Genomic DNA, 25,967 nt, shown 5'->3' with positions numbered 1-25,967 from the left:
TTTCTGCAAAGATTTAAAATAGTATGTTATGATATATTTATAATACAAAAATAGATTTTATTTAATGTGTATATGCTTATGTTATAGTACGGCTTCTCTTTTTTGTGACCGTCATCTTTTTCATTTTTGTTGTAAGGACAAAAAAATTTGGTCAATACTTAACAGGTGAACTTCACTCAATTCACAAATGAACCGAATTTGGTTCAGATTTGTTGAACACTTAACAGTAGAATCAAGTGAACCTAACTCAATTCCCAAATGAACCGAATTCGATTCAGATTTGAATAAAAGGTGATAAACATTCAATCAGCAAAAAAGTACATTTCAAATCATTTCTACTTGCAAATGAACTCAATTAAATTAAGGAATAACAGATTTGGTGAACAATTAACAGTAGAATCAAGTGAATCTAACTCAATTCCCAAATGAACCGAATTCTATTTAGATTTGAACAAAACATGATAAACATTTAATCAGCAAGAAAAATATATTTCAATTCTTTTCTGCATGCAAATGAACTCAATTAAACTAAGTGATGAACCGGATTATTTATCAGAACGAATAAACTAACAATACATTTTTCATTCGTATGCCCTAGTTACAGAAAAAAATGGAATTAGAAAAGTTCGATCTACTAAATGAACGAACTCAATCCACTAAACCTTAAATCGAACTAGAAGAAATGCGAGATTTGTGAGAAATTAAATGAATATAATAACAATAGGTTTTCTCATACCTTGCGGAATCTTTGTTCTTGTTTTTGTGTGTACGCTCCACCCGATTCTTCGGTAGCCGAGAATACGAATGAGATTTGAGAGATTCTAAGAGAGATTTAAAATTCTCCAGTAGCAGTTTCGAGTTCAAAAAATGAATGTTTTTTTTTTATATTCAAGCGCAAAGTGAATTAGTAATGTTTGAGGAGTTTCTGCGTGCGTAATATACATTTCATTAATGAGATTGGATTTTTTTAGTATTGAATCTGCTTAATTAAACTAAGTGATGTGCAAGCAGGTCCGGAAGAGGGTTGGTATTGATTTGGGTCTGCTGCCAAAATCTATGACTCACACAATGGTTACTTGTGGTTGTGTAAGAAGCTTTTTGGTTGGGAGGAGCAGGAGAATTGGCTTTGGCTTTGGCGTCAGCTTGTTCCGGAAAAGCACAAGTTTTTTGCTTGGTTGTGTCTTAAGGAGGCTCTTCCTACTGCAAGTTTTCGCTTTAGAAAAGGGATGTCGTCATCAGATAGGTGCCCAAGATGTCTTTCTAACCAGGAATCGGTTTTACATTGTATTCGGAATTGCCCAGAAGCTCAGCTTGTATGGTATAGGTTGAATATTTCTTGTCATCCTTTAGATTTGAAGAACTGCTTCTTGTATCATAGTAGAGAGTATCCGTTCAAGTTCTTTTCGGGACTTTGGTAGATATGGCAAGCAAGGAATAATGACATCTTTAATCCTCATGAAAATTGGCCTCCGAAAAAAGTGATTTGTCTGGCATTAACTTCAGAAAAGGAGCTTAGGAATATTTTTGAATTACAACGTATGTCCCTTTCCTCTACTCTAAATGGTTTTTGGAATCCCCCATCCATTGGTACTTTCAAGATTAATTGTGATACTAGTTATCTTAGTTTGGGTGATAGTGTTGGTTTTGCTTGTGTTATTAGAGATTGTAATGAGAGTTGGCAAAGGGGGTGTTTGGAAATGATTGAGAGTAATAGTATTCTTCAAGGAGAATTGTTTGCTATTTGGAGATGATATCTCTTAGCTTGGGATGTGGATCAACGAGATGTTATTTGTGAGACGGATTGTGTGGAAGCATTTAATCTTGTTACTAATCACCAAGATAGTTTTGGGTTTATTGATCCATTGGTACTCAAAATAAGAGCGAGATATCATGCATTGGAATTGGCGTATTGACTTTTGTTTGATTATGAGAGATGCAAACACAGTGACAAATACTATGACAAAGATGGTAATAAAATTATAACTTTCTCATGTAGAATTTCTTTCATCTTAAAAAGAGTTTAAAAATAATCTTAAAAAGATTATCCTCTATTTAAACAGATCTTTTATTTTATTTTTCTTTATTTAATTTATTTCGGTCACAAAAAAAAAAATTTATATTTTGACAATAGGCACGGTGAGGGTGAGCTAAAATTATTTACAAGAATATTAAATAAAGACAAATTTGATGAAAGCTTAATCTCTGGTGTTTATCAGATGCATTTACGTATCTTCTAGGCAATAGGAAACACAGCACTCAAATATTTCTTCTGAAAAAAAAAATATCTATCCCGTTAAATCAAACTTGTCCCAATCGCGCTTGTCCAATGTAGATGCATGTAAAAGAGAAGTTGCCAATTACTTAGCTAAAAAATATTAGGTATACATTAAAATTAGATATTAAAATTAATTTATTAAAATTAATTATTATTTATATATAAATATATATAATTTAAATTGTTTTTTATATTTATATTTTAATATATATTTTATATTAATAAGTAATTTTAACGGTTCTATAAATAGGAATCCAAAACCAACTCAACCACCTAAAAGTACAAGTCAAGAAGAGCAGCTACCTCTATCCTCTATATATTTTGTTTGCAACCAATTTGGAATAACATTATCAACAAATCATCAAACACAAAACATGGGTGGTACCACAAATTACACAGATTATATAAAGCACTTTATTTTGGTACATGGGGCTTGCCATGGTGCTTGGTGTTGGTACAAGATCAAGCCACTTCTAGAATCTTCAGGCCACAAGGTCACAGTTCTTGACCTTGCTGCTTCTGGAACCAACTTGAAGAAGATCGAAGATGTTGATACTTTTTCTCAGTACTCTGAGCCTTTGTTGGAGGTTATGGAGTCACTTCCCCCAAACGAAAAGGTGGTTCTTGTGGGTCACAGTCTTGGAGGGCTCAACATTGCACTTGCTATGGAAAAATTCCCCACAAAGGTCGCAGTTGGTGTTTTCTTAACAGCTTTTGTGCCGGACACTCAACACAAACCATCCTATGTCATTGAAAAGGTAGATGCTTCTTGAAATGAAGGGAAAAGTATATATATTTTTTTAATTTTCTATTTTTTTTAAACACGTTAGGTTTATAATAAAATTAGCTATGAAACTATATAAAATATATATCTATTATATATTATATATTATCAATTTTATAATTAAAATGTACTGTATATTATTTTTTTATTATAATTAAAATTAATTTTTTTTAAATTAAAGATTTTTTCGTCAATCTTCTCTCTCTTTTAATTTTTTATTTTTTTCATTCATTTACTCATTATATATTTTTTGATATATTATAATTAATAACTAATTACAAATTTTATTATGAAAATATATAACATAACATTCTTTAATTATAATTAAAATTAAATTAAAATTAATATTAAAATATTAAAATTAAAATATAAATATATTATATTACTAATTTAACAATCAAAATATGTCACATAACATTCTTTGATTAAAAATTTAAAATTTAGATAAATATTTTTTTTAAATTAATAAATTCTTTTTCTCTATTCTCTTATCTTTCTCTTTCTCTTTTTTTTATTTCTTTCTATATTCTCATTTTATATATAATTTATAATTTATATTTTATATTACTAATTAATTTTACAAATCAAAATGTGTCACGAAATATCTTTTATTACAATTAAAATAAGATCTTTTGCTATGAAATTAACAAATTCTTTTTCTCCTTCTTCTTTTTTATCTATCTCTCTTTTCTCTCTTATTTTCTATTTTTGTCTACTTTTTTGTTCTATAAAAAATAAAAATTAATAAAAATATAATTCAAATAAATTTAAAAAATTATAAAAAAATATAATAAATTTATAATTAAAAAATAACCTCGTAATATTTACATAAAAAGTATATTATTATATACATATTTTTTTAATTTTTTATTTAGTTTTAAATTTTTACTGTTTATCTTTTTAATTTATATTTTTAACTCTTTTTTTTTAAATATTTATTGCATATAATTTGGAGAGAATAGTACTGTTATAATTATAATTAGAATCAAGATTTAATTATTTCAATAAAATTAATTTTGAGTTAATTTTGTAACTATCTATATAAATTTTTTATACTAATATTTAATTATATTTATATATATATATAAAGAAAAAAATATTATTTTTAAATAACAAGAATAAAAATTAATTATTTTTATTTGTGTAACAGATTTAACGTCTAATCAAATATAAAAGTATACATGTTAAATTTTTTTAAGTTTTAGATAATGAATGTTAAAAGTAATTATTAGTAAAAATTAAACTCTTTTACATAAAAATAATAACTAAAAATTTATTATTTAATTTTTTTATCTACGAAAATTCTGGTCTTTTTAGCTGATAGAAATCCTTATGAACTTTTTATAAAAGTATTTTGATTTTATAAATTTTTTTAATATAATCTATAATGTCAAGATAAAGCTGTAATTTTAAAAGATTTATATTTTCATAATGTTATTTTGAAAAAAAGACAGTAAACACTTGTTAAAATATGAGGTATATATTAAAAATAAATTAAATTTTATATATATTATATAAATAAATATATAATAGTTGATTTGATGGTTGATTTCTAATATATAGATAATATTTTTTATTGTAAAAAATTCAGGTTAAAAGAAAATATAGTTTAATATAATTTGATTTTATACACATTTCTTCGCAAGTTTATCCTATGCATATAATAAGTACAACAAATAACGTTGGAAATTCTGTTCTAAACAGTGCGTTGAGGGGATACCGGCGTCCGATTTTTCGGACACGACATTCTCACAATGTGGAAATAAAACCTCAATGTTGTTTGGGCCTAACTTCTTGTCCACCAAGGTCTACCAACACTGCTCCTCTGAGGTAATGACAATAAAGTGAAATAAAATTATTAGTGCACTCTAAATTTTATACTTTTTGTCATCAGAGTATCCTATGCATGCATTTGCTCGGGTAATTATAGAGTTAGATATTAAAGGGGAATAAACGTTATATATGATTAAGTTCTAATATATATAACCATTTATAAGAGAATTTAATTTTGATATATCAATATAAAATATAAATATATTTAATTATATAATATTATATTAATAAAAATATTTATTTTTTATATTGATTATATGAATAGTCATTTAAAATAATAGATATAATTAAATGATTGTATAAAATATTTTATACTATTAATAATTTTTAGAGATATTCTCCACATCCAAACAATTTTGACATCTAAGTTCATCCAAGTAACTTTAGGTCACGCGCTTTTTCCGTTTTTTTTTCGCACGCTTCTTCTCTTCTCCCCCGCACTTTTTCTTCTTCTTCTTCTCACGCTCGTTTACGCACAGAGCGTCTTCTTATTTGCCTTCTTCTTCTTTTGTTGTTGCTGCTGTATTTTTTTTTGTCTTTTTCCCCTTCTCTCCCTGGTGAAGAGGAGGAAGAGTTTTGAATTATGCAGAACAGAAATGAACCGAACATGTTATTATGGTGAAACAATTGTATAATACTAAATGAAGGGAACATTATCCATTATATAAATTTAAATTCGAACAGCTTTCTGCATAATGAACCGAAACACGTACTCATGGTGAAACAATTGTATAGTACTGAATGAATGGAACATTATCCATTATATAAATTCAAATTCAAACAACTTTTTACATAATGAACCGAAACACGTACTCATAGTGAAACAATTATATAGTACTGAATGAACGAAACATAATCCATTATATAAAATCAAATTAAAACAGCTTTCTGCATAATGAACCAAAACACGTACTCATGGTAAAACAATTGTATAGTATTGAATGAACGAAACATAATCCATTATATAAAATCAAATTCAAATAGCTTTCTGCATAATGAACCGAACACGTACTCATGGTGAAACAATTGTATAGTACTGAATGAACGAATCAAATTCAAACAGCTTTCTACATAATGAACCGAATACATACTCATGGTAAAACAATTGTATAGTACTGAATGAACGAAACATAATCCATTATATAAAATCAAATTCAAAACACCTCTATCTACAATTTAGAGATTATCAATTCAATTCAATTCAGAACAATTGCGTCCATTCAATTCAATTCAATTCAATTTAGCAATTGCATTCCATTCAATTCGATTAAAAAAAAATAATCCATTAGCAAAATGTTGGTGTTGTTGGTGATGACGATAACGAAAGAGGAGAAGAAGAAGAAGAGAAGGAGGAGGAGGAGGAGGAGGAGGAGAAGGAGGTATACGTGAATTTGAAAGAAGAAGATGACGTATACGTGTATTTGAAAGAAGAAGAAGAAGAAGAAGCGCAGGAGAGACGAACAAGAAGAAGCACGGGGGAGGAGAAGAAGATAAAGCGCGTGTAATGACGCTCTTTTATTGAGAGTGGTTTTTGTTGGTGTTCGACCTACTTGGATAAAACTTGGATGAAAAAAATACTTAGATGTGTAGCATAGCCCTAATTTTTATCATATAACTCATTTTCATAAGTAGTTTCAACATCAATATTAACTTGATCACTCATGTTAAATAAGTCTCTTGGAACAATCTTCATAACATAATATTTATTTTTATTAAGAGTCCTGCTAGGGAGACAATGGCTTTCAGATCTAAAACTCTGATACCATGTCATGATACCACTCATCCCAAAAGCTTACGCTGATGGAAAAAGATAACACTAATGGTTATATCTCTAATATTCTCTAAACCTCCATTGTACGCATTATACAAATATTTCATTGGCTCCCCATACTTTTCCTTTTATTAAATACATCTTACACATAAAAACATTGGTGCACTTGACATGACAATACAAAAGGCTCTTCTTCATAACACTTTTTGTTAAAATGCACGTATGTCGAACCATAATCATCTTCTCTAACCTCATACCAATCACATTTGAATAATGTAACCTTAAATTTTTAGGATAAATTCTATCCAACCTTCTTTAAAATAAAAGATAAGTTATCTCTTGTGACATATCTAATAATATAGTTATTGGATAAAACTAGTTAGTTTATTATGTAATAATAAAAAAGATAAATAAAAAATAAGATAAATTTAAGAAAAATAAAAACATTTAATAATCAACAAACATGTATTTTGAAAATAAGTTTTTTCTTAGTTTTTGACTGAATCTTATCATTTTTTACCAAATAGAACCGTATAAACGAAAAAATAAAAGTCACATTATCAAATAATGAGAAAAAGATAGGTGTTTAAATACAATTGAAATATTTCTTTTGGGTTAAAATCACATCATCAAAATTTAAGTTAGACAATAATTCATTTATAAAATATATATAAGAATGACTTTATCAAAAGATGTACATCGATATATTAATAAAATAAGATTGTAGGCGGAGTTTCAAATATTCTATTTAAACATATATTTTTTTATTTTATAATGTATACTTTTTAAATAAATATTATCGTAATAAAATTTTGATACATTAATCGACATCAGACACTAAACTCAACTATCTAAAGGAAAAAGAAAAAATTAAATGCATAATTTCAGGAATATTAACCAAAATGATGAATATTAACATTTAATCTAAATATCTATTGATTTTTATAATTTATAAAAAAAATTATACCATAATTAATTGGTTAGGTTATTAAAATTTAAGTTAAATTAAGAAGTAAAATTAATCATGATAAATTAATTAATTTCATGTAATAATTATTAGACATATTACAAGGGATAACTTACCTTTTATTTTAGAGAGAGTTGGATAAAATTCACTAATTTTTATAATAGTCCAATTTAATTATATCATTCACTCTACCGTAATAAGAAACATTTTCACGAATTGGATTTGCATCCTTTGTGCTTGCAACGGTTGTTGTTAATACAACTAAAGTAGCACTACTATTTTGTGTTTTGCGTCTTACCTTACGTTGCCTGGTGTGAAATCTATATCCATTAATAAAATAATTAGAATATCTTTTGCACATTGAGTTGGTCCTCTAGAGAGCTCTTTTATCCAATTTGAAGGTGAATTCTACCATGTAGAAGAAAGATTCCTTCTATATGTGTAGAAATGTGTTGTCATGTTTTGAGTAAAACAAGTGTCTAGAGAGAGAGTACAATTACAAGTATAGTGGAAGACAAAAGCTGATATGTGGACCCACTGCAATGAATTAATTTCATCAATAATTTAATAATGTAAAGTTTTTTTGGTGACTTAAATAATGTAAAGTTGATTAGGTATTAATGATGAATGATAATGATGGGCTGGTTTTTGTTTTTTCTTCTTTAATGGATTTAAGTTTTTGGGCCAGGCCATTTTTTTCTCTGGATTTGGGTCTTAAAATAAATCATTTAATTTTTTAGACAATTTGAGCAAAAATTTTACACACTACAACAAATGCCTACATAATTATATACAGTAAAAGTCAAAATATTTATATATTATTAAATTAACCTTGAATGTATCTAATATAAATTATTAATTAAAACATATCTTCTTTTATTAATTCAAGCGCCTCCTACCTTATGAGAATCACTTTTAGTATTTCTTCCTCAACAACACTCAACATATTACTACCATCATAATTTGTCACGTCTCAAGAGCAATCTTCTGTCAACACAAAAATAAAATTTTGACCAGCAATAAATATACCTATTAGCAAATATTAACAACTTTAAATTTAACTAACACATAAGAAATTAAATTCTAAATTCAAATAACCATTCTAACCAATAAAACAATAATTTTTTACAAATTCAATTATTCACCGTATCTTTATTTTAAAAATAATTTACTAGCAAATAAAAATTTAAATGACAATGACTTAAATATTTTTTTCACATTAACCAGTAACCTACACATAATTTACGTTATCATTAAATTAACCTACACATAAATGAATTAACAACTAAATTAACATTGTTAAGTATAAAAAATATAATCATCAACACTGTATCTATTTTTTAAATTTTATCAAAAATGTCAATCGTAAACACTAAACCCCTTATCATTAAATATTAAAATACTTAGCAATCCAATTTTAGAATGAAAAACTTAAACCATCTAATTTTAATCTCTAATAATAAACAACAAACCCTTATTTCTTAATCATAAAACTTAAACTAATCCAATCTTGAGCTCTAAACCATCCAACCCTAAATTCTAAACAATATATTTCTAAATTCTAAATTCTAAAATTTTCTACACTAAAACCTAAATCCTAAAGCATCTTACACTAAACCCTAAATCAAGTAACAATAAATTTGAATAACTAAACCATTTTATTCATAAGTTTAAAAATAATGAAACAACAAAAAGAATTTAAATGACTTTTAATCCAATTTTAATATGTTAGACTTTATTTAAATATTATGAATACAAAGTACATAATTATTTTTTAAAAAAAATTTATAAGTCTCATTTTTTAAAGGATTCATTTTTATAACAGTACTTATCATTTCATAATTTTAGAACGAATTAAATATAAAAAGAAAGAAAAAAATAGCAATAAAATTCACCTAAATGAATCATGAAAGAATGATATCATATCGTATCCAATAATAGATAATACTCTACTTAATCTCTATATTAACTAATTTAATGTATAAAAGTGACAACGTTCATTTTAAGGATAAATTACATAAATAAACTGAATGAGTTTCAAATTTACATGAATGTTCAATTACATGTGATTCGAATTAGTAGGTGTATTAGTAAATGGAATTCATTGGAATCAATTTACTATGAAAAAATATTTTAGTGAAGACTATCTCATGTAAATCGAATCTATTCGATTTAATTTAGGTAAAACGAAGTCAATAGCTTCGATTTAATAGGAGCAGCTTTTATGGAGATAAATCGAAACTATAATAATTGAACCACACTCAAAGTAAATCAAATTCATGGGTTTAGATTGAATGATTTTGACAAAAATTTGTAATAAATTCATATAACCATTTTGCATTTTGGACATTCATATAAATTTAGAATGCATTCAGTTTGTTTATGTGATTTACCCTCATTTTAATCTTCTCGGTCATACACACATACGCGCACACACACACACACACACATATATATATATATATATATATATATATATATATATATATATATATATTCTTTTTGTGATCGTTTTTACATCAATAAATTATTTATTGTCAAGCATGAATATAACTTGTTAAATAACATGATGCCATTTAGTAAAATACTCATGAAAAATACATACATATTTTATTTTTTAGTAAAAATTATAAATTATATTTTAAAATTCTAACAACTATATTAACTAAATATATTCAAAATTTTTACGAAGGTTTTACGAAAAGAATTCTAATTAAACACTAAATTCTATCATCGATTTACAATTGTTACAATACAAAAATTTTATCACGTACCAAAAATATTATCATCAAAATAAACTCTAAACGAACCAAAATTAAATTCTAGATGCTAAACTATTTTATTCTTGTGCACTATTATAATTTTTTTATAACGTAAATTATGTATCTTACTACAAAAATTAACCATATAACTAATGATTAATTTACCTACTACAAAATTAACCATATAACTAATAATAAAATCACAACTAATGAATGATTATAGTCTAAAATATTATTAACAATAAGATTATTAATAGTATTAGAATAAAAATAATATGTGCAAAATACTAAACTAATATTTTCAAGAACACAAAAATACATCTTTTATGACAAAAAAAAAGTGTCCACTTTTCATAAAAAAAAAAATCAATCAACACCTACATCTACACAGAAAAAATTAATTAAGACCCAAACAAAAAAAAATTCAAATAACTCCCAAATCCATAAGATATTATGTTTATTATTTTGGTTTTTCATAAAAAAAATTCAATTTAGACCCAAATCCAAAGAAAAAAATGGCCTGGCCCAAAAACTTAAATCCATTAAAAAAAAAAAACAAAAACAGCCCATCATTATCATTCATAATTAGTATCTAATCAACTTTACATTATTAAATTATTGATGAAATTAATTCATTGCAGTGAAGTCACATACCAGCTTTTGTCTTCCACTATACTTGTTATGTTTTACTCAAAACATAACAACACATTTCTACACATATAGAAAGAATCTTTCTTCTACATGGTAGAATTCACCCAATTTGAAACATCATGCTGCTAAACATGTATGTGCTTTAAACCATGTAGAAAAATTCTTGCTATGGTTCTTAGCTTTCATCCATCTTGTTTCTTGTTGATACATCTCATGCTCACTAAATCCAAAAGTATAATATTTGTAAGCATAAAACAGACTTATCATAATTTCTAATTAAAATACCAAAATATACTAGAATTAGTATGATTTACCTAACACAGTCGTCTATTTTGTGGCAATTCAATAATATGTAGCTATAAACTTGCTCTCGAGACTTGTCATCAAGAAGAAAAGGTTCACCCTTCTTTGCTCCCAAAGGAACACTTCTTTTAGGAAATAGATTAGGAAATACATCTAAAGTTTTCATCACAAAATTATTAGGTTCATCATTATTTTTAAGTTGTCTATTCAATTTTGTTTGAACACCAGTATGTAAGTAATAGGGGTAAGTATTATTTTGATCCCTAATGTTTAGGGTCAGAATCGAAACCGTCCCTAACGTAATTTTTTATTTAGAATCGTCCTTAACATTTTATTTCGTATTAAAATCGTCCTTTTAACTTTTTATGGATAAAAATACCCTCCACCACCACCAGCACCTTTCCCACCACCACCACCTCCCTTACTCCACCACCACCACCTCCCTTACTCCCATCAAATATTAATAATTAGATTCAAGAACACCAACAATAACACATTATTTAAATACAGAAACAACAACATCAAATTCAACAACTAAATCAACATACAACAATGAAATCAAAAAATAACAAATCAAAATCATATTAGAAGTAGAAGCAGAAGCAGACCCAGAAGCAAAAGAAGCAGAAGCAGAAGCCGAAGCAAGAAGCAGAAGCCGAAGCAAGAAGCAAAAGCAGAAGCAGAAATAGAGGCTGAAGCAAGAAGCAGAAGCAGGGAGGTGCAACGGCGAGGAGCAACGGCGAGAACGCGATGGTGAGGAGCAGCGGTGCAGAAGCAGAAGCTCTCTCCCTGGCTAGCGACGGTGACGACAATGGCGGCTCCAAGCTTCGTCGGCGCCGTCCCCCTCCCCCTTCCCCCTCTCCCTTTCCCCTTTTCCTTCCCCCTCCCTCGCGTCCTTTCCCCTTTCCCTTTCTCCCCTCCCCCCTCGCGTCTTTTCATTTTTTATTTTATAATTTTTTATTAGGATAGGGGTAATTTAGTAATAAAATTAAAAATTTTATTAAAAAGGACGATTTTAATACGAAATAAAATGTTAAAGACGATTCTAAATAAAAAATTATGTTGGAGACGATTTCGATTCTGACCTTAAATATTAGGGACCAAAATAATACTTACCCCTAAGTAATATGAGCAAAACGTCAAACATTCTTCAACCAAATATGCCTATGCAATAGATCTTTTAGGATGACTTCTGTTTCGAACATATGACTTCAAAATACACATATATTTTTCTGGAGGATACATTCACCAAAATTGAACTGGGTTACCCAATCTCACTTCATTAGCCAAATGAACAGGCAAATGAATCATTATGTTGAAGGAAGAAGGAGGAAAGATTCTCACTAATTGGCATAATATTGTCACAATCTCCTCTTCTAATTGATCTATCTCTTGTAATGTGATAGACTTTTGACACAATTGACAAAAAAATGAGCCAAGTCGAATCAAAGGAACTGCAACTTGATCTAGAAGTATTCCTTTGATCGGAATTTGTAACAAATAGTGAAATATTTGAGGCAAAGCCATATGGCAACTTTGTTGTCTTCAAGACGACACAAAAAATTTGACTTTTCAACATTAGTCATTGAGTAACATGCCTTTGCCAGCATTACCTTTTTTCTACCATTTGTTTTCTTGGGGTGAAAGTTCTTTCGAATGCCCATTCCTTGTAAGTCACATCGAGCATTTGTGTGATCTTTTGTCTTGCCAGAAATATCCAAGAGAGTTCCAAAAATACTGTCAACTATGTTTTTTTCTATGTGCATCACATCTAGATTGTGTTGTGATATGTTATACTGCCCATAAAATAAATCAAAGAATATTGACGTCTTCTTCCATGAACCATCTTTCTTTGGTTTTAGTTTTCTAAATGGATTATCCATAGACTCCAACTGACTTAAAGCTTCAGCACCCGTCAATAATGGTAGAGCTTGCCTATGTTTTACTCTTCCATTAAAAGATCTATTGTTAGCTCTTTATGGATGATCCTCAAGAAGAAAGATACGATGACCCATGTAGCATGTCTTGCGATTATATGTAAGATAATTAGAACAAGTCTCATAGTTACAACAAGGGAAAGCTAGCTTCCCTTTTGCACTCCAACTAGATAACATTGTGTAAGCCAAAAATCACTTATTGTCCACATGAAAGATGCATATATTTGGAAGGTTTCAGTTTCCACCCTTACCTCCCATAACTCCTTTAACTCCTCAATCAAAGGTTGCAAGTAAATGTTTATATCATTTCCTGGTGATTTTAGTCCAAGGATTAGCAACGAAAGCATAAAGTACTCCTGTTTTATAGACATCCATGGCGAAAAATTATAAGCCATTAAAACAACAGACCATGTGCTATGAGATATGCTCATGCTTAGATATGGATTGAATCTGTCGCTTGACAACCCAAGTCTCACATTATGAGGATCGAGAGAAAAATTGGTATGACGATTGTCAAAGTCCTTCCATGACTAGCCGTCCATGGGATACCTTAACTTCCCATCCTTTTTGCATTCCTCGTCATGCTACCTCGTGCTTTTAGTTGTTGTTGAGCACATGAATAGTCTTTGAAGCCTGGGAATTAAGAAAAAGTGTCGCAACGTCTTCACAGTAACATTGTGAGATTTTTTTGAAGGCAAAACATCAGCAGCTTCAACTACAAGATGTACAATCCAACAAGCAGTGCCACATTCATGACAAGATGTGTCTTTCTCATGCTCTTTCCAATGTAGCATGCAATCATTTGGACATGCGTCAATCTTCAAGATCTAAGTCTCTCACCATAGTATTGGCTTTATTGAAATAAGTAGGAAATTCAAGTTCGGAATAACCTCTTTTAGCAACTCCAAGAGAGAAGTAAAAGAGACATTACTCCACCGTACCCATGTTAACACTTTAACAAGTATAGTCGGATAGTAAAAGATAAAGTACAAAACCCCTTGCAACCAAGATATAGTTCTTTACTAGACTCTTCAACCAAGTTATAGAATTTCTTTGCATCTTCATTCATACCTTTTTTTATTCCTTTCGCTTTTGCCATATCCCTAAATCTATCGTTCAACAAGGCCTCCATGTCATCATACGAGTTAGTCTCACTTTCACTTTCACTATTGCTATCAACATCCATGCCGAATACGCTTTTTTTATGATGAATCCATCTCGTATAACCGTTAACAAATCCAATTGTAATCAAATGAATACAAATTGTTTGCCTTTGGTGCCACAAGAAATTACAATACTTTGCACACAAGGACATAAAATTTTCTCTCCTTACGGATTTCTAATAGAGTAAGCGAAGTCTAAGAAATCATTGACACCATTACTAAACTCAACTTTATCTCTCGGTAAACTCATCCAATCTTTTTTTAAATCTTGAAAAAACCTAATTATTCATATATTATTACTACTATTTAAGTAAGCATGTAAATAATAGTGTTCATGCATATTAAGTATAAAAATTAATCAAATGACACACAACAATATCATTATTAAAATTAAGAAAGAATTATATTAGTCATCCAAAAATAGACTAAATATCAAGACTTTCAATATGAAAAAACTGTACAAAGGTACATAATATGCGTATGAAAAAAATACAAGTATAAGCAAGATAAAAAATTTATGGGGTCATCGCTTAACAAATTACAATCTTCAAGTCCTAGAATGTCCACCAATGTTCATCAAATTTCTTTGAAGCAATATTTTTCTATAAAGGAGTAAAGAATAAAATTTACATTGTTCTTTATGAGCTATTTAACTCAATCAAAGTGGCCAACAGAACAAACAAACAAAAAATGATAATCGATTCCATATGAACTAGTTAACTCAGTGAATTACAAAAATTAATCATTTTGTAATTTACATTATAAACGAAGAAATCAAAAGGAAAAAAAAATACCAGAATCAATGTGGAGAATTAGAAGTTGCTGAATCAGTAACAACCAGCTAGAGAATCGTACCTCAGTGAACAAGCCGTGAAAAATCTGAAATTCAACCAAAAATCAACCAAGCCAGTCCAAACAAATTGAAATTCCAGACTCAAGAATCATAATAGTATGCTTAATTACCTGTGAACTAAGACAAATGCTGATAACAGAATCCTAATTTTAATTTAAATTAACTCGATAAGCAAAAACTAGTTTGAGTAAATAAAATTACTAAGTAAGAATTAAAATATGACTAAACTGTAATGAATTAAATCAGAGAATAGCAAAATAAGTTTTTCCAAAACTCTGGAAACTAAAGAACAAAGAAAAAGGCAGGGGTGAGGAGGTTGCAGCTGCGCTGTAGTGTTGCTAGAGCAATAGAACAACGGAGGGGTCGTCGCCGTGTTGCGTCAAAGCTCGCCAGTGGAATAGAGGCTACTACGGTTCTACATCTCTCGTTCGCGAAAAGGAGGATGCGAGAAAAGAGAAGAAAAGGAAGAAGGAGAAGAGATGGGAGAGGGGTTTCTCGCCGGTGGTGGTTTGGCGCAGAACGAGGAGCACACCGCACCATAGCTGGGGAGAAGCGTGCGTGGAGAAGAGTACCGCGCCGTCGCCATGGAGGAAAGCACCTCGTGTCGAGCTGCTGTCGCCGTTAGGTTTGTCGATTGGAGCTGGCAATGAAAAAAGGGTTCATGCGTGGGTTACTGGGTTATGTTAGGACTTATGGTATATTGATTGTTCAAATGAACTGATGACGAAACACATCTATTTCTTTTAAAGTTATTTGGAGGAAAAATAATAAGTGGAAATGTAATTAAAAGTTTTTCTCTAAAATTTTTAACTATGAATAATTTTAGGCAATGTTTTATCAATGTTATTTGTTTAGTTTTTTTGACAACTCTTATAAAATATATTTTTATTTAAAAATGTTGTCTTAACATTTTTATAGTAGATGGCTAAAAATTCTGTTATTTTTACCCTACTCAAAGATAACTCGTTAAAAATGTTGTCTTTATCTATCTAAGATAACTTTTGTTAAATATTACTTCAAATAAGAGTTATTTTAGACAAAAAAATATTGTAGTAATGACACATGTACTTTATACACATTATTTTCTCTATTAAATGTGTAAGTGCAATTTTATAAATTGCCAAACACATGAACACCTAAAGAAAAGTTTATATAGCATTATTGTATAAAAGGAAATAATATATTGTGATGTCTCTCGCTTGCATTTTTACAACCACTGCACCCTTTCGTCTGGATTTACGTACCAATAATATTTGGCATGCCCACAAATGACTAGCTAGACTCCCTCCATTATAAGTTCAAGAGTGTAACAACATTCAATCAATTAAATAATAATAATGATGATGATGATGAATGGATTTTTGCAGGATTTTGAATTGATCAAATGTTTGATAAGGCCATCATCATTGTTCATTGAAGACTTATCACAAGAAAAGAACTTCTCTAAAGAGGGATATGGATCTATTTCTCGTGCTTTTGTTGTTTGCACTGAGGACCTTACGATTTCATTGGAGTATCAGCGATTGATGATCCAAAACTCTGGGATTAATGACGTCATGGAGATCAATGGCGCAGATCATATGGCTATGCTTTGCAAGCCCCAAGAACTTAGTGATTGTCTCCAACAGATTGCTGCTAAATACAAATAATTTGAGAGAATTTTCAATTTGGCTGTTAAGATTTTGTGTTAGTTGGACAAATTTGTTCCTGGTTTTTTTTTTTTTTTTTCACATGATTTGCATAGTTAAAAACTTTAATTGAAATAAAAAAAAATCGTTATGAACAATATTATACAGCATAGAACAATGTATTGTATTAGTTCTTTATTATCGTTGAATTGAAAATCAAAATGGTCCTTGTCACATGTCTGAATAGACTATGCGAAAAATTTCTTAGTGCATCCATATTTTAAGCAAATGTTAAATAACACATTAATAAAATTATTAAATTGTATTTATATTTGTTAATATTTAAATTTGTATTTAGTGCATTCCATATTTAGATTTGTTGTCTAAAATATTTTATGATCATGTAATACGAGTGGGCATATCATTGGTAAGTCTTTGATAACATGAAAGTTTGACTATGTTGCTTATATTGTACGTTACGATATTTTTTAATTCAATTTAAGCTATATTTCTGCTTCGTTTATTACTTACTACTATCCACATTATATTATGTACATGTATTATTTTAGTTGAGTTGATTTTGTGATACATAGAATGAGTTGACTTTATTTTGTGATACATAAAATGAATCATGTCGGTAATAGATACCTAGCTACTACTATGATCTAGTTTATTCAATTTGATTTAGGATGATGATTGGATTATTTCAATGTAAAGTGAACTTTTATAATTATTCGATACTCAATCATTACATAGATTAAGAAATTGTAAGATTATTAGTCAAGTCAATATGTATGGTGGCTATTATTACTCAATAAAAATAGAAACAGCGATACATTTTTTAAATATTAAAAATCCCTTCTTTCTCCCATAAGGGGAAAAAGAAAAAAGTGGAGATACTCTCATAGCATTTGCTTTTATACAAATGACCTTAAAATCTATATATTACACAAATGACCAAAAAGTAGCTCTAATTGAAAGCAATTCAGATTCTTGCGTTGCAAGAAAGAAGAATGAAAGAAAAACAGAAAAGGGTTGATGAATACCAAGAAAGTAATTGATGAGGCTAGAGAGAAATCTGAAAAATGCTTCAATATTGATTTTTGAAAATGGAATACAAGTCTTCTCATTAATACACTTACTCTCTCTATATACAAGCCTAAACTGCTAGCACTAAGTCCCTACACTAGCTGAACTAACTAAATCAGCTTATAACAACCAAAATTGCTTCTAACAGAATCATAACTATACTGTACCAAATTCTGTCTCCTTAATTACTATATATATATATATTCTTTTGTTTTCACTATTACACTTTCACAACTCCCCTCCGTCCCTCACTCCAAACTTATGTCTGGCCTTTGCACAATTCTAAATTTGTGTTTGAACTTCCCAAGATAAGGGCTGACATTTGCTTTGTCAATATGCCAGTTACTTGCTCATTTTTAGGGATATACACCACTTATAGTAGATTCTTATTTAGTTTGTCTCTCACAAATTCAATATCGAGTTGAAAACATTTTGTTTTATTATGAGGAATTGAATTTACTGTTAATATTATAATGCTTAAATTGTCACAAAAAAAAATCATAAGAGATGTTTGTTATCTGAGGTCCTCGGGTACTCGACGGGTCGGGTGGTGATGAGTAAGGGAGAGGGAGAGGCCCCGGACTGACATGGAACGAAGATGGGTGTGTGTTGACGACGCCAGAGACGGAGCGGAGCAAGGGGGTGGCCACCTGCAAGGACACTGCAACGATCAAGTCAGAGTCCATACGAGAGGACAGCTGAATTAGGTAAAAGTGTGACGTACCTTGGGGGGAGAGCTGTCCTCTCCCCTTATATACTATGCTGGGTGGGACTAGCGGTGACCTAGCCCAGTAGTTGAGGAGCTCATGAGCTATCGTAATCCACGTGGGAGGAGCAGGTCGTCCCGGACTTCGGGTCGGGACACCGGACGCTGCTCCGAGGATACCGACCCGGGCGATGGCGTGATTCATACGGATGGTAGGTTGGGCGTGCCTTGGGTCGGGTATTAGGAGCCGACCCGTTGGACTTCTCTGTTGGAGGTTTGGGCCTAGGTTGGGGGTGGTGCCCCCAACGCGCCAGCCTTGAGGTTTGGAGTTCGTGGCTGGGCGCGTTTGTCCTACTCGCCGAGGCGGCACGCTTCCTTCTTTTTCGGGAACTCGTTGATGGCGTTTCGTGTCCCTCACGTGTGGTCGCCTCGACCCTGGCGTTGCTTTCTTGGCTTCTGTGCTGGACATTAAATGCCCATCATTTCACTAATTTGAAATTTCGAGTGAAATGGCGAATATGTCCCTACCTTTTGGCGCTCTTCCTCGGCGGTTACGCTTTCCCCTTATTTTTATTTCGTAACCCCCTCTCCATTCTGCTTTTCTTCTCTCTTATCTTCTTGATCTCTCGTGCTGCTGCTGCTTCTGCTTCTTGCCCTTGCTGCATTGATTCTCTTTTTGCTTCCAGTGCCCTTTCTTCCTTTTTGGGTTCTTCGTTTCTGTTCAACATCTTGCGGATTCTGCTTTCCAGGTACATTTTTTATGGTTTTTCCTTTTGGTTACTTCTTTCTTTTAGTTTTCGTGCATTCCTGTTTGTGCATGCCTGGGTTTCTGCGTTTTTCTTGTTGCTTTTTTTTCTAGAGGGGGGTGCCACTGGATTTTTCCTGGGTTTTTACTTGCATTCTGGGTTGGCGTAGGGGTATGTAGAGGGTGATTTGTAGTTTTTTTGCTTTTACTATTTTGAGGGTTTCCGACCTCCCATCTTGACTAAGTGGTGCCCCCACTGTAGGTATGGCCGAGCGGCTTGTTATCTCAAGTCAGGCTCAGCGCCCGCTAGCCGACTTTGTTGACCATTACGCCTGGGTTTCCTCCGACGTGAAGGATACCCCTTCCAGGGTCACAAAGGAGGGCCTCCAGAATCTGCGCCAATCAGGGCTCCTATGTGGAGGTGGTCCTGAAGAAGCGCTCTATCAAGTTTACGTTTCCGCTGGTCGGGAGTATGTGTGTTAGAAGAATTTGGCCTCTCCTTAGGTTGTCGATTGGTTGTGGGTTTATAAACCCATGTTCACAACCTTGGGGGTTCGTTTGCCCTTCTCCCCCTTCGTCATGGGTCTGTTGAATCGCTGTGATGTTGCTCTATCACAGCTTCATCCGAATAGTTGGGCCGCCATCCGATGCTTCGAGATGGTTTGCGAGTATCTGGAGTTGCTGACTTCAGTGAATGTCTTTCTCTACCTCTTCCTGCTTACGAACCCTTCTAGCCAGGGAAAGGCGAAAAAGGGGTATATGTCTTTTAGAGCCCAACAAGGCCGTAGGATTTTTGGCCTTTTTGAGGACTCCTACCAATGCTTCAAGTCTACTTTCTTTAAGGTTAGGCCAATTGAAGGTCATCAACCTTTCTGGCTTACTGCCGAGGGGGCGAGGCGGATCCCGACCTACTGGAGCTTTAGGGCGGGATCCGACTATTTGATAAAAGTATCTTACGATTGGCTGAGTCCGGAAGACCGCAATATAGCTGACATTTTGTTGGCTATTTTTGGCGAGAAAAACCTTAATCCCCGTATGGTTATGGGAGATCGGGAGGCCGGTCGGTCGTACGTTGGTGAGTTCCTTTTCCTGATAGTTTTTTAATGTTTTATTTTTCTATTATTCACACCTTTGCTTTCTCTTTCTTTGCTTGTAGTTTCCATGGATGGCGGGAAGAAAACTTTAGCTGACTTGATGAACCTTATCAAGGGGAATGATGAGGGTGATGATGATTCCTCGGCGACTCCTTCGGCGAGTCAGGAGCAGGGGGAAACCGGGGAGGCCAGTGGTCGGGTTGACGAGGCCAACCAAGTTCAGCCAGAGAAGGTTGTTCCTCCTGAGAATACTTCGGGGACCCGGAGTGTGGAGACGGAAGCTTTTGACGAGGAAGATTTGGGTTTTGGTGACGACGACTTGAAAGTCATGAGCAACCCTAAGAAGAGAAAGCGGGATTCCAAGAAAGCGCTCTCGGTTATGGAGAAAAACTTCGATGCTGGAGGTTTCATTGAATCCTAGTTGCTCCCTGGCACCGAAGAGTTTTTCCACGAGGCCGACCTTTTCGGGCAGGCTAGGTGGATCTACCGCAGTCTTCTCCGAGCTGCTGCCTTTGCCAAGAAGGTAGAGCCTATCTTGGGAAATTACCATGTTATGGAAGTGAAGCTTCGGAACTCCCAAAAAGATCTGACAGACTCACGATCTCGGGAGGAGTCCCTGAAGACCAAATTGTCTGAGCAGGAGAAGAAGGCTGAGGAGGATGCCAAGGGGATTAATAGGCTGGTGGATCGGGATATGGCCTTGATGAAGGATTTGAACACTTCCTGTGGTGAGACTGCTGCTGCCAAGAAGAAGGTCGAGGAGTTGGAGGAAAAACTAAAGTTGGTGGAGAGCTCGGCACAGGCTGCTTCTCAGGAGATGGCCGCTTTGAAGAAGAAGAACAAGGAGCTTGCAAAGGGGGCCCGGGAAGCCGTCAAGCTGACCGAGGAAGGGATTAAGCTCCAGGTGGCCGTGCTGGCTCCCGACCTTGACTTTTCTCAAGTTGGGGCTATGAAGACAGTGGAGGGCGAGAAAATTGTTGACATCCTCAAGCGCTAGATGGATACTTAATCTTTATGTTCCTTGCTTTGTTCTTGTAACTCGCCTTTATTTTGGGGCATGTTATAAGGCGCCCTTTGGTTGTAACGAATATTTTGGCTTTTTATCTCTACTGCCATTTTTCTTGGTTATTGCTTGCTTGCTCGGGCCGTCGTGGCTTTGCTTTTTGATGTGTTTTGTTTACTCAGGCTGTCGCGGTGACAAACCCCATTTGTAGGGTTTATCTTGAATTGATTTTTGGGGATTTTATCACCTTTTACCTATATTTATTCAAGAAATAGCATGGTTTTGTATATTCTCCTTTAATTGTGCTTGAATGTGAAAACATGCTTTTTAGGACTCAAAATAGCTAAATTTAATTCACCTTGATTCTATTATATGCCTTGATATGTTTGTTAAGTGATTTAAGGTTTAGGAGGCAAAGATTGGATCAAGGGAATGAAGAAAGAAAGCATGAAAAGTTGGAGAACTCATGAAGAAATGGAAGAACCGAAAAGCTGTCAAGCCGACCTCTTCGCACTTAATCGGCCATAACTTGAGCTACCGAGGTCCAATACTTCGGTTTATAAATTTTAGGGGTTTGTTTTAGTGACAAACAACTTTTTGTATGAAAGGATTAGTGATTGGTTTAGAAACTATACTTGCAACGAGATTTCATTTGTGAAATTCTAAACCATCGAAAATCCAATCATCAAAATGGCGCCGTTGCCGGGGAATTGCAATGGTGTTATGTTATTGGTTATTGTATATATGTGAATAGTGTGAATATGTGTGCTTTTGTTAGCTCTTGCTAGTTTTAGGATTTAATTTTCTTGCTTCTTATTTGATTTTGTTTTCATTTTCCTCTTGCTATCATGAATTCTCACTTTGGCTATGAGTGTGATTACAACTATGTTGTAGGTAATGGGGGCTACAATGAAGATGTGTATCAAGAATGGGATAACCAAAGGTGGGAAGAGCCACATGCACATGATCAATCTTCATGACAACAACCTCCACCAATACAATATGAAGAAGAGCCATTCTTTGATGCATATCAATCTAATGGCTATGGTGAACTCCCTTGTGACTTTCAAGAACCACCACCATATGCCTATGAGCCATACCCTCATCATAACCCTCAACCATACTCAAAAGCCACTTTTCACCAACCACCTTCATATGACCCTCATCCATATCCACCATTACAACAACCGTATGAGCCATATGAACCACATATAGAGCCACCACCATCTCAACATCACCACTTCCAAGAGCCACCCCCTCCATGTTATTACCAAGATGAACCACCTCAATTGTATGAAAATTTTCAACCACAAATGTATGAAAATTTTCAACCACAAGATGAATACCACTTTCCACCACAACCTCCCATGGAAGAATATTCATGTCCATCAATCCAAGAGCCATATGATCCTAATCATATTATCCAAGAGGAACAAGAGTCAATGGATCGTCTCAAGGAAGCATTGGATCAATTTCAAGCAACCATGGAGTGTGTTGTGCAACAAGTGGAAAGAGTGGAAATTATTGAACCACCACAACTCTACCAAGAAGAACCACCTTCCTACTATGAACATTTCCCCCAAATTGATGAACCCTTCCATCCACCCCAACCTCCAATGGATGACATCCTTGATGTTCTTGTTCAAGGACAAGAGGAAATAAAAAGGGATGTGCAACAATTCACGGCCGCCTTGGATGAGGTGGTAAACCGGTTAGCATCCCAATGCTTGAACTCTCAAGGAACTTCCATGGCTACATGTGGGGAATCAAATGAAGAGCATAACATAAAAGAGAGATTGGTGGAGAATGAGGGAAGTTGCTTTGTATTGGAACAATTGGAGGAAGCTATGATTATTGAAGAAAGGGAAGAATTGGTTGAAGACTTAGGAGATGCGGAGCCTCCATGGGAATCTAGAATTGAAGAAAACCCCTCCAAGATGATTGAAATTGATGCTAAGAAGGAAAGTGCACACCTTCCAAGACATATTCCATATGAAGATTTGGATGGGATAGAGCAAGAAGTGAGTTCCCTTGGTGATGAAGATCAAGCATCAAACCTTAGTGGTGAAGAATCCTTTGAGCATGAAGAACCTTCTCCCAACAAGATGAAAAGCAATGTGGAGGTAAATTTTTCTTACCCTCCCATTTACGACTTGAGTAGGAGAAAAGGTTTATATAAAATTGTTGAACAAAGGATTATAATTGAGAAGTCTTGTGAAGAGGTGGAAATCCTTAGAAAAAGGAGGATGGGAATTGAATACGCTTTATCAAAACTCTTGGAGTTGTCTTTGCCTAGGTTGCCATCTACTCCTTCATTTGAGTGGGTGAAATTTATTTCTATTAGCTTTATTATCCCACTTGAATATGGTTTGCTTGAAACGGATGGCCAACTTAGGGAGCTTTGTGGGATGAAGCGTAAACGCAAAAGGTTTTGTGGTTGGCGTTGCAAATCAAGACTCATTATGGTTGATGCATCAAACATGAGATATAAAGGTTGGAGTAGTGCTCAAATAGATGGGTCTAGGAGGATTGTTGGCCACTATATAGAGAATTCACCTTACTCACCACCCGGTTGGACTAATAATGATGATCAACCTCAAGACGGGTATGAAAACAAAGTGTGGGATCCCGGATTAAAAGAAGAGGATCAACATTGGGAGCCCATGGTTTGTGAAGAACTCCATCAAAGCTTGGAGATATTAATCTTGAATGATGGAGCTTATTGGAAGTCCAAGCATTGGTGGAAGTTCCAAGATGAGTACAAGCACAAGCCACCTTGAGAGAAGCTCTCCATAAGTCCAACTTAAGGACAATAAACAAAAGTGCTAGGTGGGAGACAACCCACCATGGTAAAATCCTTTCATTTTCTCTTTTGTACATATTGATAGAATTAGTTTAATTTCATGTTTTGTTTAGATAGTTGAGTTTAATTGGTAGTTTAGTATGTTAAATAAGGTTTTAGGGTGTTTTGGTAGCTGTTTGGAGGTTTGGAATGCTTGGATTGGTGCAAAAACATAAAAAAAAAAAATTTTGAAAAATAGAGCACCATCTACGCGTACGCGTACATGGCGCGTACGCGCACTTCCAGCATTTTCGACCATCCACGCGTGCGCGCCATGCGTGCATACGCGCGGATTGAGAAGTTCCAACCTCCATACATTTTCCAGAGAGTTGTGCCTGCGCCGCGCCAACGTTGTGCCTCTGGCACAAACCCCACTTGCGCACACGCGCACATGACGCGTACGCGCCACTCTCGAAATAAGCCAACGACGCGCGCGCGCCATGCGTGCGTACGCGCAGATTTCTTTCTCCCATCCACTTTTCTTTTCTTCTCCTCTTTCCAATTCTTTCCTTCTCCTTTCTTCTTCCCTTCTCCTACCCCTCATCCAACACTTCCAAACACCTTGGATAACCATTTATTTTAGTTAGTTAATTAGTTAGTTGGTTAGTTAATTAGTTAGTTTTAGTTTAGCTTTCATTTTATTTTCTCTCTTTTCATTATACGTGTTGGATTATTGACTTTGTTTATTATACGTTGCTGCCCTTATTGCCTAAATGCTATTTTAAGCATGAATGTTTTTAGATAATCTTTGTTGGATTCTATGATTGAGGTTATATTTTGTTACTTGGTTTTGAGTTCTTCATGCTTACCTTTTGAAAAATACCAAGTGATGAGAATTGTCTTCGAGCTTATAACTCTTTTGAATTGCATGTTGTAGCTAGCCACCATGTGATTTGAACCGTATTCTTTGATTAGGCAATCTCTTGATGGATAATGTTGAGCATTTACCTTAATGCTTTGTATTTCATGATTATATCCATCCATATGTTTGACTTGAATGCTTTCATGCTTCTCTAATGCTTGTCTTAGCTTACAAGCTTACTTAAAGCATCTCAAGCACACTAGGATAAATGAAGTGCATGCTTCTTTTGTGACATAGCTTTTATGCTAATGTGTATTCTAAACCACGCAATTTAGAATTCACACACCTAATATTTCTTAATGTCACACTAATTCACTCACCTCATTCTAGTGATTTACCTCATTCCAACAATGTATGCTTCCTTGCTTTTATATCTTCTCATCTTATAGTGTTATATTTTTGTTTTTCATAATGAATGCACCACAAGCAACCATGGAAGCGGAAGAAAGAACACATAGCAATCCGGAGAGTCGCCGTACCCCCTTGCTCATCTTTGAGTGCACCGAGGACGGTGCAAACTTTTAAGTGTGGGGAGGTCGTCCGACCGGTCGGCGATTTTGGGTGACAAATTTCTAATCCCAACACTTTTGCATTTCATTTTAGGTTTTTTGGATTTTTGTTGCATTTTCTTATTTTTGCATATATATACACAATAAGCTTAGTCAAAATAATGAAATTTTCCAAGGATTTCTATCTATA

General features: G+C 33.2%; 1 protein-coding gene and 1 pseudogene across 1 annotated transcript; both read left to right on the top strand.

The window, feature by feature from the left end:
* Positions 1-2,528: 2,528 nt before the first annotated feature.
* Positions 2,529-17,163, top strand: LOC107626295 (salicylic acid-binding protein 2). Its single transcript, XM_016329150.3, has 3 exons — positions 2,529-3,033; positions 4,764-4,889; positions 16,667-17,163. Exons 1-3 carry the CDS (start codon positions 2,650-2,652, stop codon positions 16,946-16,948), a joined length of 792 nt encoding a protein of 263 aa, XP_016184636.1. The 5' UTR covers positions 2,529-2,649; the 3' UTR covers positions 16,949-17,163.
* Positions 17,164-20,502: 3,339 nt separating this feature from the next.
* Positions 20,503-21,558, top strand: LOC148575827 (uncharacterized; annotated as a pseudogene).
* The last annotated feature ends 4,409 nt before the right edge of the window (positions 21,559-25,967 follow it).

Source organism: Arachis ipaensis, chromosome B1, assembly GCF_059453495.1.
Source record: "Arachis ipaensis isolate K30076 ecotype BB chromosome B1, ASM5945349v1, whole genome shotgun sequence".
In the NCBI taxonomy this organism is placed as follows: domain Eukaryota; kingdom Viridiplantae; phylum Streptophyta; class Magnoliopsida; order Fabales; family Fabaceae; genus Arachis; species Arachis ipaensis.
The sequence above is the reverse complement of the archived record's forward strand: the minus strand, read 5'-3'. Positions and strand labels throughout refer to the sequence as shown.

What these genes read in the sequence shown, in the direction of transcription:
- LOC107626295 (XM_016329150.3), top strand. Translation starts at nt 2,650, where the DNA reads ATGGGTGGTACCACAAATTACACAGATTATATAAAGCACTTTATTTTG. An exon ending in CATCCTATGTCATTGAAAAG is followed by an intron (nt 3,034 to 4,763) that starts GTAGATGCTTCT and finishes TGTTCTAAACAG; the next exon opens with TGCGTTGAGGGGATACCGGC. An exon ending in ACCAACACTGCTCCTCTGAG is followed by an intron (nt 4,890 to 16,666) that starts GTAATGACAATA and finishes GGATTTTTGCAG; the next exon opens with GATTTTGAATTGATCAAATG.